The sequence below is a fragment of the Neolamprologus brichardi genome, chromosome 23, assembly GCF_056152115.1.
Source record: "Neolamprologus brichardi isolate AB-2024 chromosome 23, ASM5615211v1, whole genome shotgun sequence".
NCBI lineage: Eukaryota > Metazoa > Chordata > Actinopteri > Cichliformes > Cichlidae > Neolamprologus > Neolamprologus brichardi.
The window spans coordinates 13,610,473-13,627,270 of NC_142125.1; the positions used below are offsets into that span (position 1 = coordinate 13,610,473).

The following is a 16,798-nucleotide window of genomic DNA, read 5'->3' on the forward strand; positions in this document are numbered from 1 at the left end:
ACATGATAAGCACTACATTTCTGCTTGACAGGAATGTTTATATGAACAGAACCCGTTACAATAAAGTCAAACCTGAAATAAATTATTGACAGGGTAAAGACGGCTGACCTTAGCAGCGAGCTCCCTCTGCCTCTCAGTGGTGATTTCGTTGCAGCTGACCTCCGGGTCCATCTCAGCAGGCTGAGGAGACTCATTCAGCTCATCGGTGACACAGGATTGAAGGGTCTCCTGGCCCATGAGCAGCGTGGACTCTAGTTTCTCCCTCAGAAGGAGGTAATGTTTGGTTTTTTCCACCTAGCAGAAAAACATCAGTCACTAACAGCAAACAATGCCCCCTGCCTGAAGTGGAAATTAGGAAGGAAAGCTGTTTATTTGATAAATTCCAGTCTGGTTTCCATCAGAAGCACAGAGCAGAGCCAAATCTTACATCTTGGAGGAGGCTGAGTTTCTCCAGCTCCCACTGGTGGTCCAGAATGAGGCTGTCACTACGTGGCCTCCATCCAGCCAGGTTCTCTTCCCCACGGACGTAGGCCACAGAGGTGTCCAGCACCCGCCTGCGTCTCCTTTGCATTCCTGGTGAGGGATGGGTGCAATGTTAGAAGTTCAGGACGACTGAGCTAAATGCAAAACTGTACCATTTTTTTCTTGCCTCTTACCAGGGCTTCCTGCATCTGCCTGGTGACACAGGCTGACCTCATAAACTCCAGTTACACGGTTTCTAAAAAAAACGGGAGTGAGAGGGCATTTAACATTTTATAGAACATCATCAGAGAGAACAAATTAGCTAAATGATGATTTTAAAGATTAAAATTCCTCACCCATCTGCAGCTCTTAGGCTACCAGTACCGAAAAGGTTACGAATTGATCGGGAAGCTGAGAGCTTTGTGTCCCTAGAGTAAAACACCATGCAGATATCTTTGGTAATAACTGCAGGCTGCGTGCAGTTCTCCATCTGCAATTCATAAAACAGGAGACATTTCCAACATTGTTCCTCTAGAGTAACTCACACGTCACCTCTGATCCTGTAAGAGCTATTTCTCCTTCTTATGAATGCAGGCAGTGTACAGTACCTCCAAGTAGGCTGAGAGGGTCATATAGATCTTCTCCCCGTATGGAGTGACTCGGTTTAGGAGCAGGGAGTTGTGCATTGAGCTATCCCAAGCAGCCTCAAACCGGAAGAAAGTTCTGAGGTGGTCCGATGAGACAAGAAGCCAAGAAACTGAATCAGCAGTCGAAACTCAAGTTCCTCTACTAAAACAACAGATTAGCTGCCAGAGCTTAACCCATGCTAAAGTTTACTCTGCAGATGTAAACATAAAAAACTGGATAAATCCCAAAATTAATCCCAAAATCCCATGATTTATAAACAGAAGAAAATCAATTTACTGATCCACTTGTGCAATATATAAACATTTTAGTAAATATTTCTCTAGTTTTCAATAAAACAAAAGCGCTTATATGATCATTTTGCATGCAACAAACAGACTGAGTTATGTTTGCTTTGTATAAAACATCACAGAAAAGCAAAGAGAGCAGAGATGAATATGAAAGGCAATGGAGGGATGAGGCACGAGCAGGTAGACATGAGGGACAGGGCAGTGAAATACCTATGGTCAACTCCCAGGGAAATGCTGTGAGAAAGAGGAAATCAGCAAAAGAATAGACAGTGAGAGTCAGGAAGTATGTTGTGCTTATGTGCTTGTGTGGCTGGGATGCTGTTTGCCTTTTTTTCACACTGATAACTCATCAAAGCTCATCAGATAGAGCGGAGAGGTTCTGTGAGGACGGCTGATTTACTGTACGTCAGAGAAGGTCAAATAACAGCACGGGACCATTCTTCAAGCACAACAATGCTGCTTTCTATTCCTCCGATGATTTACTCCATACACTAATGTACACAGTTTTTCCTCGTGTCCCTCGAGGGGAAATAATCACACACTGAAGTCACTTATTATTCTGGCCTGTAGCCCGGTGCTGCCTTAAATCTAAAAAAGATCATCCAAGCAAGAACTGTAAAAGGAAACTAATGTTTCTGTAAGCCATGAAAAGAGGCCGTACGGACTCTTCATGAGGTTCAGATGTTGGGCCCACTGGCCTTGGACTGAGGTGACCTTGTGGGAAAGTGAACAGAGTGTCACTGAGAAGAAAGCAAACATCTATGCGCAGAGCTCGCGTGAATAAAGGAGAGGTGCCTTTTCTGTTGCCAGCAATTAGCAAGTTCATACAAATTCACACCTTCACACATGCACACTTTTTTCCCCAGTAGTAGAAACCTGTTCGCTTACACTACAACGAAGCAATTTCCTCCCCGCACCCCTCCAACATGTGCTTCTCTGCACTTTACTGCCTCCTAAAAATGTGGGAGCCAGCACTGAAGTCATGCTCCTGGCATAACATGTGAGGAACCATTTGTTTCTGGTGTTTGGCAGAGTTCCGCTGAGGTACGAGTAGGATTTAAAAATATTCACAACATTGCAGCAATTTTGTGTAAAGTGCTACTGGTGAGGTAATGGTTCACTGGAATACATTTTAATAGCCGCACTGGAGTATCAGTGCCAGAGCGCGTACTGTAAATGATGTGATCCATATTGCAGCACTTGAGAAATAGCGGGCGAACAGTGTTCCTGTTAATATTCTGTAGCTTTGATGGGAAACACTCTGACTCTTGGGATTAGAGGTGACTAACAAAATCATATCCATGGATTCAAAATATTCCTTCACTGTAAAGGCCAAAAAAATGAACATAAGAAACAGTGTTGAGAGACAAAAGCAGAAAATAACCTCTTTTTAGCCTCTTTTAAATATCAGTTTGCCTTTGTAGAATTAGGCTATGTTTCTGTGATGGATTCCTACCACCCTCTACTGGTAACCAGTACAAATGCACCTTCTTTATAGTTTTACTTCACTGCCTTCTCAATGTAATCTGCAAATAAAGGAGCATTTGTAAACAAACAGGCTAAAGACAGAGTAAACATTCGTGTTCTAAAATCTGCCTCATCAGCTGAAGTGGAAACCGAGAGTTTGATACTGGCCCCACGACACCTCCAGCAGAGACACAGCCAAGGACAGTCCACGCGAAACAAAGCAGAGCCATGCAGATCCCGTCCGTCATCGGCCTGACAGAAGCTCAAACACACATCCAACACAGCCAGAGAAGCAAAGAGGCACAATTGAAATGCTGACAGCAATGACAGAGTCAGAGAGAAGGTAACAAAATCACAAAAGAGATGACAGGGTATGGAGGACGTTAGAAAGATGAGGCGTTCGTGTAACTTAAGAGCATGAAAACAGAGGCAAATAATATACCTAGGCATGTCCGAATCAAGAAACTGTCTGCAAAAGCAAAAAACAACATTCTGTTAGTGGACTGGAGGGAGAAAAATGTTAGCATCATATACTGTGATGTTAGTTTCTGACCACACTGGACCGCAGCTCGATCTGGCGCTTAGCCATTAAGCTTAAGTTTTGGCTACTGAGCCCATAGGGTTAAAGAAAGGCTGATCCAGCAGAGGTTAGAGGTTAGTACAGTATGGAGCTCTCGGTTGCTTTACATTAAAACGCAGTAAACCCAAATCTGGACGATGCTGCTGCTGATGTTGTTAGATTTCTTGGCGATACGGGAAACAAGAGAGATTAAGCAATGAGAAAAAAAAGCAGGGTCAAGATGCGCTATAATTTTCAGGACTTTTTATGTGAATAATTCCAATATTATCATTCATATTTCTTATATTGTAAATATACTTATGGAGTCTACTACTACATAAGAGTTACTACCATAAGATTTATACAAGGATGAGAGTTAAGTAATTTTAGATATTAATAAAGAAGCAAAAAAAAAAAAGAGTTAATAATATCTTTTATGGCAGCAATTACTTGATTTATTAACCGAATGGTCCATCTACAAATCAATTGCTGTTTAATCCTAAATTCTCATCAGTTGTAAACAAGAAACCTACTGCCCTCTACTGGTGGGATGCTAACATTAAGCTGTGCAAACTCTGGGCTTTTTACATTTCTCTGTTTTGCACTTCCTCGACTCCTCTCTCCTCCATCCTTCTGCCAGACACTCCACATTAAATCAGTCCTGAAGGATGTCTCAATTTGTAAAACACACAGAGGAGAGGAAGGAGGAGGAAGCACATACATTTATGTAATTTATGGAAGTCTTTTGAGCTTGAAAGGTATGTAAAAACCATAACAGGTGAAGTGATTACTACTTATTACAAAAAAAATGCATGATATCTCTACACTCTTCTCACAATGTGTACCGCTATCAAATAATACCAGTGGCAGGCTGTAACAAAGCAATGGCCAGATACTGCTTCTGTACTACACTTTGAATTAAAATCACTTTAAAATGATGTTTCTGCAGCCTCTCATTCTGCTAAATGCATGTTGGCTCAACTCCTCTCTTACCTCCTTGGTTTGCATCTGTGATAAAATGCAAGAAAAGGAGGCAAGGAAATGATACATAAAATGAGTGTCTGTACAAAAAGTTGCATGTATAAAAGTCAGAACATATTTTTTTGTTATACATTCACAACAGCTCATTCTAACCTCTTTCCTGTGAACTTTGTGTTAGTTATGCCATTACTCATTAAGTGAACAATACACCTTCTCTGTTCTTCTGTTTTTCTTTATAAACTAGGCTCCAGTTGTACATCACACCCAGAAACATCATTTCCAGAGTCATTAGAAAAGTGAAGGTCAATCAGGTGATTTAATAAAATGATGAAATGCTGCATGTCAAATGAATGACTCTGCACTGAGTAGAAAACAACAACAAAATAGTTAAAGGTGTGTTAGTGATTCTATATTTAAGTAAAGATATGCATGGCAGTGGAAAAGTTAGAAGAGCATGCATTTCTATTTTATACTGATCTGTTTACACAGAGTAAAATTAAGGTGCACGGTTAATAAAAAACACTTTTTAAACCTACACTGGGGTCAGTGATGAGAGGATTTAAATGAGAGGTGATGAACACAGTGAGATGCAACATGTAGGTGCAATGAGACAACCAACAGCAGCATATATTAACACCAAGGAGGGTCGCGCAGCCAGCATGGACGAGTGACTTCAGAGCTACTGGTGTGGTAAGTGTAGCTTTAAAGAGATTCTTAAATAACTCAAGGAAAGTGACTCTGAATCTGACCTGCTGTTGTCAGAAAGAGGGATCTACAGCATATTCATGCAGTTACAGTGATAACGATAAGAACACAAAGGGAATTTGCAGAGTTTCCTTACATAACATTCAAGCTGTGACTCTGCTGCCATGCTTTTTACAACTTATATGCTTAGGGTGACCAGATCCCAGCAGATTAGATGTCATTAAAAGATTTTGTGGGCTGTAAATTATTTCATAAATCTCACTTGTAATTGAAGAACAAATATGGTTTACTTTTTACGAGCACAAATGGAAGCAAAGGCTTGTTTTAATGGTCTTTACATACTTGTTTATTTCATTTGTCGTTTCCAGAAAGCATTAAAACTGTTAGCATCTGTTTCAGCTGCTATTCTGTTTCCAAATCATTTTTAGGTTTTATGGGAAATTCATCCATAAATCAGCAAACTTATTTTCAAGCCACATATTCCCTGCAAGCATCTGTTGACTTTGGTAAACATGAGCTAATCAAAATGTGGGAGAACGGGTTAATAAAATTAAGTTTGAGAACACCTGGTCACCCCATATGTGCCATGCATTTGCCGTGTGTCGTGTTCCAGTGCAGGAGCTGCCGCAGCAGTAACGCACACTCTCAGATAAGACCCACAAACATCAGAACCGTAAAGTGGTTTCCAAATTCAGCTGAGCTGCCACATAATTCAAAAAGCTATGGGAACACAGTAGTTTGCAACTATTTTGCTATTTAAATGAAAAATATTTGCTTCAAACATTAAGCATAGTACATACCTGTCATCGTGCAGGGGCCTGACATATCCAACAGATAAAATGTTGAGAGATAGAATATTAGGATCAATGATGGTCTCATCAGATTCGGGCGTGTTGCGCAGACGTCCTGGGAAAGCAGAAATGCCTGTAAGAACAGCTCATACAGACTATTGGTAAAATGTATTCAGCTTTAGAGAAGCTGAACATCAGTCTTACCCACAACAAGCTCACGGACTTCCTTCCATTCTATGTCATTTCCAGATTCATGTACAATAGTAACGGTGATTCTCCTCTGGAGGCCCTGAAAAAGGAACAAGGATAGAGTGAGCACACAGAATATGCTTTTAAGACATTTTTCAAAGGTTGCAGAGCGTGACACATCCACTGAACAGGCTGTCTACAATTACTAAGACCAAACTGGAGACGCTTTTGATGTGCGTCATTCGTGCTGCATCAATCTGGGTAGAATTGCATTTGCCCTCTCATAGCTCTGCTCTGACAGGGCAAATGCGAATGTCTTCAGGTATAAAAGATCCTTTGATGACAGTTGATTTGATTGCAACATATTTGCTCCCAGCCTGACTAAGATACCTGGTGCAGAAGAAATGTGCCATGGCAGGGCATTCCTCCTCTGTGGTCCACTACTGCAGGGATGTAGCTGAATGACAGAAAAAAAGAGAGCCTCAGAGATTTCTGTGGCCCAACAAATACTCCCAATTTTCTGCTGACTCGGGATACTCACTCCCCGTTCGCCTCCAGCTCGCAGATCTCGAAGAAAACCATGAGGTCATATTTACAGTGACAGGGTCCTGCCTGTGGACGGGTCATGGCCGTCAGTTTGGTGGCAGGTACTGTGTTGAAAAAGATTAGAAAGAGGATTATACAAGAAGTCACAATAGGGGTAAACCTAGCGCAGGCTAGCAGCTAACTGCAGGGAGAAAGGACCTACCCTACAAAGGAAAGAGAAATGGGAGAAGAAAGGAAATCAGTGATTCAGGGAAGGAGCACCCACTCAGTACTGTACAAGAAGCTTTTTTCATTTAGCACATTTTTGACCGCTCTGTGTAAAGAAATAAAAGTCTGAACCATCCTTTAGGTGAGAGAATGCATATATATATGTCTTTATAAAGCACTTTAACGTTCAGGTGACCAAGTGGGGATATTTACAATGCCAGACATCTTAATCTCTATAAAAGCTTGGTCGCCTGATGGATAATAGTAACATTTAAAGAAATCCTTTAATTTCCACTGGTGCCCAAAAGCAGTTCAGAGGTAAAGAAAAAAAATCCATGCATCCCTTAAATTTGTCCCAAGCTGAAGCAGAAATCAATTTTCTAAGAATAAATACAGTATAATGTGATGCATACTTGTGGGAGTTACTATGTATTTTATATATTAAAGGTGCTTCAAGTGTCACTTTTAGAGATGCAATATAATTCTTAGCCAACAGAATAACTGAAATTACAATCTGGTGGATAACTAACACCAATATTGTTCAGGTTTTAGTTTTTAGCTGTTCATTAAAATGTTTTTAAAAATGTAACCAGCTCAAAACTGATGTGACACTACAGATAGACATATACTGCTTTAAATATCTGTACTGTTACAGGTTAAAAGTAGGTGAGACAAATTTGTAGCCTGTAAAATGGTTGTCTTTTTGCTGTATTTAATTCTTCATCTGTTTGTTTTCTACCTCCTTGGATTGATTGCTTTCCTATTATAACATGTGAATTTATTCCCAGGGATTGATAAATCTCAGGTGTGTTATATATGCATATGCACCACAATGTACATTATAGTTAACATTCCCATCGGAGAGAGTTTCATTCGTGGCAGACTAATATAGAAGAAAGGCACTGTGATCCAATCAAGAGGAGCTCAAAGAGGGAACTGCAAGGAGAATGCACCACATAACAGTGAACACACAGTACAAGAGAGCCAATCCAACTGCAGAATCCTGACACATGAAAACTCCCCTTTTATATCGATTAACTTGAGTTTTACTACACAGCAAGTAGCAACTAGTAACTGACACTGAATATTTGTGTTAGTGCTTCATCTACAAGGCGACTCAGTCACAAAATCCTAGAGCTGGAAGAGATACTTTTAGTGCTTTTAAAATGCACTTGGCTCATTTAAGTCACACCAAGAAAAACACTCGATATAAAAAAGGGTTTCCAGTTGCAGGATTCTCTTGGATCTGACCAATCAGTGACCAACCCGGCTTCTGAGCTTTAATAACTGAACAGATAGAGATGGGTGGAGCTGGCAGCTGAGCTTGCTCGTTTCCTTCCAGCAGGAAGGAAGCAGCTAAGCCAGCGGCAGACAGAGCGTGGCCTGACAGCGAGTCCACCAGTGACCCATTGAACACATCTGGGACCAAGTATCGGATGAGCTCCAGTGATTTCTCCCGGTCCGGCGAGGCGTCAGGATCCACTGCTCGCACCCAACAACATGAAGCTGAGATGATACGACTTGCAAGCAGACGAGTACAACAGCAATACAACAAAAATAAATGATAAGACACGAGCAGAGCATCTTATTTACCTGGTTTGGAGAGAGGCATCACTCGTGGAAACTGTCTCCTGCAGGGGCGTAGTGGACTGGGTGTCACAACACACAGTTACGTATGAATATAAAGAATTGCAAGCATATTCATCATAGTATGTGTATAAATGCAGTAAATGCTATAAGCAAACACAGTACCTCATGACATCTTTACAAAGAGGAAGAAAAGGCTGCTTCTGGTAGTGGCCAAAGACTTCAAACACAATTGGCTGAGTCTTGATGTAGTCCACGAATGATCTAGTAACCTCAACAGCAATCTACAAAAACAAAAAACAATCCATTTTAGTGCCTAACCTATTAAATACAGAACAATGCATAAAGCTGTGCAGGACACGAGCCGACTCTTCTTACGTTCTGCACATGGTAGAAGCCGAGAGGAGGGCCGCGGCCTGTGTTTTTTAGGGGTTCAGTGGAGAAGGCCTCATCATGGCGGTGGATGAAGCTAAAGACAAAGTAATCAATGCAAAGTTTGTATGTAAAACAGTAAAAAGAACACCAACGATCACAAATCTCCAGCGGAAATATTGGGAAGAGCAATTTACTTGAACTGGCAGAAGATGTCGGCATATTCCGCAGAGATGCTGGAGGCCTGCAGGACAGTCACTCTGAAGGTAAAAATATTACCGATCCTGAGATGTTCCAGAGTTGTATCGAGTGCTCCATCCAGACCAGCCTTCAGTGGATTCTCCACCTCATCTGATCCAGCTGCAAGGAACCACAAAAAAGAAAAAGGAAAAAAGAAAAATAAACGCAGGTTGGAAATTCTCGTTGAGGACTAGACATCCATGAATGTTCTTTCCTAACCTAAATCTGGTTGGTGGGCGTGACCTTCATGTTTAATTTTTAAAGATTAAGCTTTATTATTCTAGGATATTGGACAACCTAAAGGTTTCCCAGTAACAAGGGTCTTGACTTTTCAGTGTTGATATGCTAGTTTTTTGATCTAAAGGCCATGAATAAATCATCAATCTACTTAGAGTGATCTATTTTATTGATCAAGAAATTCAGACACTGTTAATTCTACACTTTGACTTTGGTAAGTACTACGTACATGTACGTGAGGTGAAAGACACTGCAAGATTGTATAACACTGTATGGATGTTATATAAATCCCTGCTGTTTAAAAAGGCCTCTCCTTTTACTCCTTTGTGTGTTTTTATTAGATTTAGTGGGTGTTTTTGCTTTTTTGGTTGTTTTTTGCATCTTTTTTATTATAAAATGTCTGGTGCAGAATACTTAACAGCATCATTCTGACCATTAGATAATCTCATTAGTGTTAATAAAAAAAGAGCAAGAAGCATCTGGGTTCAAATCTCCTGGTTGTCTGAGGGGAGGTCGGTGAGGACTTCAACCACTTTTAGATTTCAACCACATTTAGTAGTAAATTTTCTTTAGGAGTAAAGAAATGTGTTTTCAATGACTTCAAAAGACAGGTTTTTCACCTTTTTACTCATCAACAGATCTCAGTGATGTTTAGACACTTCTTTTTAATGTTTTTGTTGGCTAGGTTGCATTCCAGGTAGATGCTGAGCCGACTGTCAATAAATTCTACTGGAACAGACCAGGAATGGACTGGAGTTACCAAGAAATTGGAGACAAGCATTTGGGCTAATTTATACATCTTCCACATGAGCCACCGTTTGCCATTGTCTGCCCTCCAAATCCAAGCCTATCTAACATGATTTCTTTTAAAGTCTTTCCTGTGAATTTTCAGTCTGCTGAGCCAAAAAGGAGACCACACACAGACATACACACACATACAGACACAAGCAAACACGCAGAACATGTGTCCATTCACTCGTAAAATACGATTACCCGCACATGTGTTGTTGTTGACTTCATCAGCTGACGGCCCCATCTCTGCGTTCTGCCCTTCTCCCTCCACGATCCGAAGCTCCTCCTGAGAAATCCCAGTGCGGGACAGTCCTACAGAGCAGGACTCTGACTGGAACTACAGGAGCACAGCAGAGTGGTGAACAGTCCTCAGATTTTTAAACAGTTACATCATTTACTCCTTTAGTTGTCTACAAAAACATTTTTCACTTATTGTATATGATAACGAGGGCTTTATTTTGCATTTTCCACTTCATTTGAGCGCCACTATTGCATTCATTGTAGAGAAATAACACATTTCTAAACATAGTCACATATTTCAGATGTAGTTGGAATTCTCTCAAAGGCAATTTTAATGATGGGTATGGGTTATTTCTTGGTAATTTCTTCATAAAATAAGCGTATAAAAGGTCTGAAGATGATTCAGAGTTTGGCCCTTGTACTTGGAGGATGTTTCTATAAATACAGAAAATGCATCAAAGGAAACTTAAATGGTAAAAGAAGTTCTTCTAAAATTGAAAAAAACAAAATACATCTATCAGTTGGAGAGAAGGCAGGAATATTAGCAAAAGTAACAGTTTGGTGCCATCTGAGTGAAGTAAACGTGTACACTGGTGACACAGTGGTGTATGATGGCAGGATCCTTTCTTTACATTCGAGATAAGTGATTGGTCAAAGCCACTGACCAGCATGTTTGTATGGCCAGAAAACCCTAAATCTATTGAGAGGGTACATCGAGTTATACAAAAATGTTACACATGTAAGACCTTAGAACAGCGTGTAATTCAACTCACCTAAAATCACAAAAATTGTGACGGCAACAGTATATAGAAGTAAATCCTACACTGTGAAAACTAACTGTAATAACTATAGTGTGTTTTTCACTACCTTTTCATACTGCTGATCCTCAAAGGAGATTTTGGCAGTGCCCGACTGCCTCACTCCGGAGCCGTAGTCGGGAGCCTCCTCATCAGCTGGAGGGAAACACAGAGAACCTTCACCTCACTCCCTCCAGAAATCACACACAGCTTGTCCCGTCAATCGCTTCAACGATCGTGAGTCTGAGGATTTGAGCCTTACCTGATATGGCCTGTACTGCCACCCTAAGGAAGCCCTTTACCTCTCCCTTCTCACTGACAATGGCCACGCGATGGACGAGCGGAACCGGGTACAGCAGATTACTCAGATAAACAAAAGCCCTGCACGGGAAGCCAAAGAGAGAAATAAAAGGGGAAAAAAAAGCATTAACAAGAACCAGACCAAGGAGACGTGCCACATTTGATAAAAATCACTGGACTGGACAACAGAACACAGAACTGCAAAGCAACCAAACAGAAGCTGGGACTGCTCTTGCGACGGCCATGGCTGCCCTTTACTATTGCTTTGGAGTGGGCTTATCCTTATCATTCAATAATGACTATATAATCAGGTCAATAATGGGTCACATGCAATAACCCTAAACTTTTGGGTTGTACTGATGAAGGATAGTGAGGCTAAGGAGCATGTATGTAAGGCTAAACTTTCTATTCTTTTTATTAACTTTAAAAATTAGAACCCAGCTCAAGACTTTGCTGGATAGCAGATGTTTTCGTCGTAAGCAATGAATTCATTTTAATGCATTGCTTTATGATCACATGCTATCATGACAATGACTCTATATAATGTATAAAGCCAAACTGAGAACTTAAAGCACTTTGCTACAGACTATGTTTCTTTGAGAATAGAAATTTGGGAAGAGCTGCATTAGAAATGCTTTTCTTAAAAATAATAGAATAACTGATCCACATTTTTCACAAGCCAATAGGGATAGACATTTAAGGGTGGACAGCGTAAAAAACGACAGGCTTATGACAAGATTGGTGAGGTGCAAATAAGGCATGCTCAGGACAAAAAAGGTGAACAAAAATGCTTTCAACTTTTTGACTCAAAAGGAATCAAAAGCAAATGGAACAGAAATCATCATACGGAACATGGCTCAGCTTGAATCAAAACTGCCAACAGCTTCATAGATTGTATGCTACATCAAAAACCAACGAATGACATCAGAAATCAAAGTGCACCTCCTGGGCCGGAGGGGTAATTTGTACAAAATAGGGGTACGAGTTCATCATCAGACGTATTCACGTAAAAATCGACAAAAAAAAAAAAAGGTCAAAATGAAAAGACTTGTGCTCTGGCATGCCTAAGAGAGACAGCTGCTGTAGAAACCAGCTCTTTCATCTTGAGATTTTGAGTCTTTGTTCGAACACCACTTAGCTCAAAAATTTTCAGATTCTTTCAACTGTATTCAGGTTTCACAGCACGGTGAGAACATTTCGCTGTTTCTTCCTCTTACTATGCACATCAGACCTCTATCTACTTCTTGAGATGCGTCAGTGCTTTGGGGAGTCAAAAGCCCTTTTTCTTTTTTATAAGCCACTACTTTGATTTGACATACACCTCAAACAGCCGTTCAGCGTCAGCACTGCATAGAAACAAGAAGCATAAATGGACCCACTCTGGACTGAATTTAGGAAGAATTTAAGTAAGAGTGAGACACATCGAGCCACTGTATACCCCCACTCCAAAAGCAAAGAAAAATAAGCATTTAGTTGAAAGAGAGATTAAAGATAAAAAGGAAAAGTCCAGAAATGTCTACTCCAGTGTCCGCATAGTGTGGTACTCAACATTTTCAGCTCAAGATTTAGAGATACTGTGACAGCTAAGGCAAGACACTAAAGGGTCTGGTTTGACTTTGAGCAGTAAGCAAGTGTTTAAGGAAATCAGTAAAAGGAAATACCACAATTAAAAAAAATGTAGGAAAAGTTGTTTTCCAAATTTCGGTTGCAGCTTTCCAACTGAAATGCTTCATGCCAGTGTTAACACTGAACCAGCAGATCTCTGAGGTGGACAGTAATTTGGAGAAGACCAAAGAGCAACATAATTCAGGTGCACTTATTTAGTGACTTCATCTATAAAAATCTGACTTCAGTTTGATTAATTTCCCCTTCAAGGTCATCTCCTTGTGTAACCTTAGAGTGCTGGCAGTGTAGCTTCTATTTGAATCACTCTTTGGATGGCTGATGGATGACCACTTTCACCTGAAGATTTGCCATGGACTTTATGAAAATTAGGTCACTACGTTCATGTTCAGGATGATCCTTAATAAAGAGAGCTGATCTCTATCTACAACCCAAAGACCAAAGAGCTTTTTTCAGTGGAAGAGTGTCCAAGAACTAAGTCAGTGTCCTGGATTAGGAAATGCTGCAGGGCTGAAAACATGAGCCAGCATCCAAGGGCCAAACTTGCAGTTCCATTAGTGACCACTTATCCTGATTCCAAAAGCAAGTCAATCCCTACTGACTCCCATGTTAAAATGCTACTTCAGAGCCTTTTTAATGTTGACCTCTGTGATAAAGACCATCCAATAAATTTCTGTACTAATTTTAATGAATTCAAGCATTACAACCTCCGATATGATCAATATGGGGTCCAAATAAACAACAACATGGCAGCCGCCAAAATGCAAATAATGTAGCTTCAAAATGTCAAATTCACAAAGTACACCAGCTACAGTGCACTGACTGGCAATGCAAAGTTTTACTTTAACATCCAGTGGCATCTGAGAACAAGCTGAACTGTGGTTTTGGGCCAAATAAAGACAGTCTTGGTCATATAAACATTGCTGTCATGCTGGAAGCTATCCAGAGGTGCACAAAGAGATAACCTTACAGGGGTGTTTGGCAAAAATCAACTTAGGTATGCTTTGCTTTTTAATTTTTATGGAGAGAGTCACTTTAAGATCACACCCCATGTTTGCCACATAAAATAACAAAGCACACTATGGTTATATTTTGTGTATTTATGCATACCCAGCCCACAACTCAAGGAGGGCTATGTGAAGATATACACGCTATTATTCACTGCATTTCCAAGAATACTATTCCATCTACCCTGATGTTTGCCAAGGGAAAGGGACCCTGCATCTCAGCGTGAAAGAGCTAGTTTCCTCCATCAGCATGCTCCTGAAACCTCACCAACCTTCCCACTACACTGAATAATGGTGAGCGGTCGTAAAAGGGATCCAGGCCTTCGCTGGAGCCTCGGCAGAGCTCTCTCTCATCATCATCATCATCATCATCATCATCATCATCATCCTCTACCCCGAGCTCGGAGCTCGGGTCGTCCAAAAAGATATCATCGTCCAGGTCGTCCAAATCCTCCAACTCCTCCTCCTCCCCGCGACCCTCCCGCTGCGAGTCAGCCAGCTCAGTAATTTCAGAGGTGGAAAGGGTCGGGGATGGGGTGGGGTCACTCATGCGCTCGCTCATGCATGTGTTGAAAATGGGATTTCTGGTGCAGCCAGAGACATGGGAACTAGGTTAGTACAGTTAGAGAGAAGGGACGCACTGATCCACAGGAGAAAACCTTCTTCCCTCTGAGTCAGTCTTTTATTGTTTGTTTCAGTGTTGAGCAAAGAGCAGAGAAAGAGAAGACAGATGGGAGACTGCAGAAAGCTACAAATGTTGTGCTGATCGTGGGCTATAGATAGACACATTTTTAACTTTAGGCATGTCAAAAACAAGCATTATTTCACCTACACAGGTATTCACCGTAATTTGCCCAGTCCTCATGCGCAGATTTAACCGCACATGTAAGTTTCTGCTTGGTGAGTATCAGGGGAATTCAAATTTACTGTTTTAAGTACAGATTTTTACACATGCGTATAAAAAGAAGAGGCTAAGATGAATAAAATGTAGAGAAGGCAATTCAAGGAATGGGCGCTCTTGCAGGTAACTGTAATCTAAACTGTTAAAAAAAGTGAGCAGGGGAAGGAACCAAAGTTAATCATGCCAAGTGAGCCAATCATCAAAGGAGCTCTGTCCCATGATTGATCACTTTTTAAGGGATCACATGCAAAGAACCTCCTTAAATGACAGCTTCAGTGCTACAGACCGGGGGAGTCCAACTCCAGTCCTCAACGGCCAGTGTCCAGGTTTTTGATGTGTCCTTTATCCAGCACAGCTGATTTAAATGGCTAAATTACTTTCTCAACATGTCTTGAAGTTCTCCAGAGGCTGATAATGAACTAATCATTTGATTCAGGTGTGTTGACCCAGGGTGATATCTAAAACCTGCAGGACACCAGCCACTGAGCCCTGGAGTGCCCCCACTCCTGCTGTAGACAGTGCTGTTTGACACCATATTTGCTCACAAAATGAATTCTGGTGACCAACCTGTTAACAGGCACTTGTTACAGTTGGATTTACTCCCAGTAATCACTGGATTACTGTAATGGTACACTATATGCTGCAACTGAGCTTTGGCAGTGAATATTTATGTGTGTGAAATAAGATCATTTGCTCACAGGCTTCCTTAATTGCATCTAAAGGTAATGACAGAAATTAAACGTCATACAGATTTCATTTGAAAATGGCCAGTCACTTTGAGTTATCACATCAGCCACATATGTACAAAGTGAGCCTGTATTCAGTTATGTATTAATTCAACCCATCAGTTCTCGACAGCAGCTACATTTTTTAAACAGCAAGTGGATGTAGTATAAAATAGCAGTAAACTATTAAAACTAAAGCATTGAAAACATCAAATGTTGTGCATCTGGATAAATATACACCTGCTTTCACCTTTATAATATGGACAGACAGATTGAAAACCTGAAAAAGAACAGCTCAAGGGCACAGTTTCCAATGTTTCCATGTCTTGCAGGAGCTGAATAACATTAAAGGCTGGAGTGAGACGCTTAATATTACATAACAGGTGCAAGTGAGAGAGCGAGAGCGAGAGAGAGACACTGGGAGGCCATGTGCCAAAGTGGAAGAGAAAGAAACAGCAGGTTTTGAGTAGGAGGGCTGACGAAATGTTTTTCTCAAATCTTGCATAGCTGATTTTCCCATTGATGTAGAAAGCTCTGTCATTAGCTGGAATGTATTGTTATCAAATGTATTAATCGCTACACTGTTATTTCAGTTTGTACTGGCAGGTTTTATAGTGGCTGAAATACAAAGTTTGACAAGTAGGGACACAAGACTGAATGAACTGCAGATAATTAATGCAGGTGTCCCCGTCATTTTGGAGTACACTCCACACACAGGAAAGCCGCATTTCCAACCCAAGTGCCTGGAACTTTAACTCTCAGGAACGATGTCCTGCAAGTGGAAAAGTGGACAGCAGCCTCCCTATATCCTAAATTTCTGATAGCTATGGCTAATACTGGTCTTGTTGGCCTCTGTATTTCTCATTCCTGTCCCGATGTGTTGGACTCAGTATTTACCTGCCAACCAGGCGGAACCAGGGGAAGCGATCGTAAAAGGGGTCACCTCCCGTCATCACATTTTCACAGTCCTCCACAGTACTGTTGGGCACATCAGCAGCACGATCATACATTTCTCTCATCAGATCTAGCCTCTGCCTGCAGAAAGCACCAACAATGAAGACATAAAAAAGACACAGAGCAGGGTGTTAATGAGAAAAAGTAAACAGCTTGGAAGAAATAAAATAGCACTGAGGAA

General features: G+C 40.9%; 1 protein-coding gene across 18 annotated transcripts in view; it reads right to left on the minus strand.

Moving 5' to 3' along the window:
* kif1aa (kinesin family member 1Aa) overlaps positions 1–16,798 on the minus strand; it is a 49,541-nt gene that overhangs the window by 5,122 nt on the left and 27,621 nt on the right. For 3 of the 18 annotated variants that reach the window (XM_035907452.2, XM_035907451.2, XM_035907449.2), the window contains 19 exons: positions 16,561–16,698; positions 14,310–14,621; positions 11,370–11,488; positions 11,178–11,284; positions 10,272–10,407; positions 8,999–9,161; positions 8,808–8,898; positions 8,595–8,713; positions 8,436–8,491; positions 6,631–6,739; positions 6,480–6,546; positions 6,105–6,189; positions 5,910–6,015; positions 3,307–3,333; positions 1,071–1,185; positions 819–952; positions 657–718; positions 428–573; positions 109–294 (listed from right to left, as the gene is read on the minus strand). In XM_035907452.2, coding sequence (XP_035763345.1) covers positions 109–294; positions 428–573; positions 657–718; positions 819–952; positions 1,071–1,185; positions 3,307–3,333; positions 5,910–6,015; positions 6,105–6,189; positions 6,480–6,546; positions 6,631–6,739; positions 8,436–8,491; positions 8,595–8,713; positions 8,808–8,898; positions 8,999–9,161; positions 10,272–10,407; positions 11,178–11,284; positions 11,370–11,488; positions 14,310–14,621; positions 16,561–16,698 — 2,278 coding nt within the window. Of the gene's footprint in view, positions 1–108; positions 295–427; positions 574–656; positions 719–818; positions 953–1,070; positions 1,186–1,607; positions 1,632–3,306; positions 3,334–5,909; positions 6,016–6,104; positions 6,190–6,479; positions 6,547–6,630; positions 6,740–8,108; positions 8,325–8,435; positions 8,492–8,594; positions 8,714–8,807; positions 8,899–8,998; positions 9,162–10,271; positions 10,408–11,177; positions 11,285–11,369; positions 11,489–14,309; positions 14,622–16,560; positions 16,699–16,798 lie in introns of all 18 variants that reach the window. The other 15 variants (XM_087836555.1, XM_087836547.1, XM_006790452.2 and 12 more) reach the window with 12 other exon arrangements.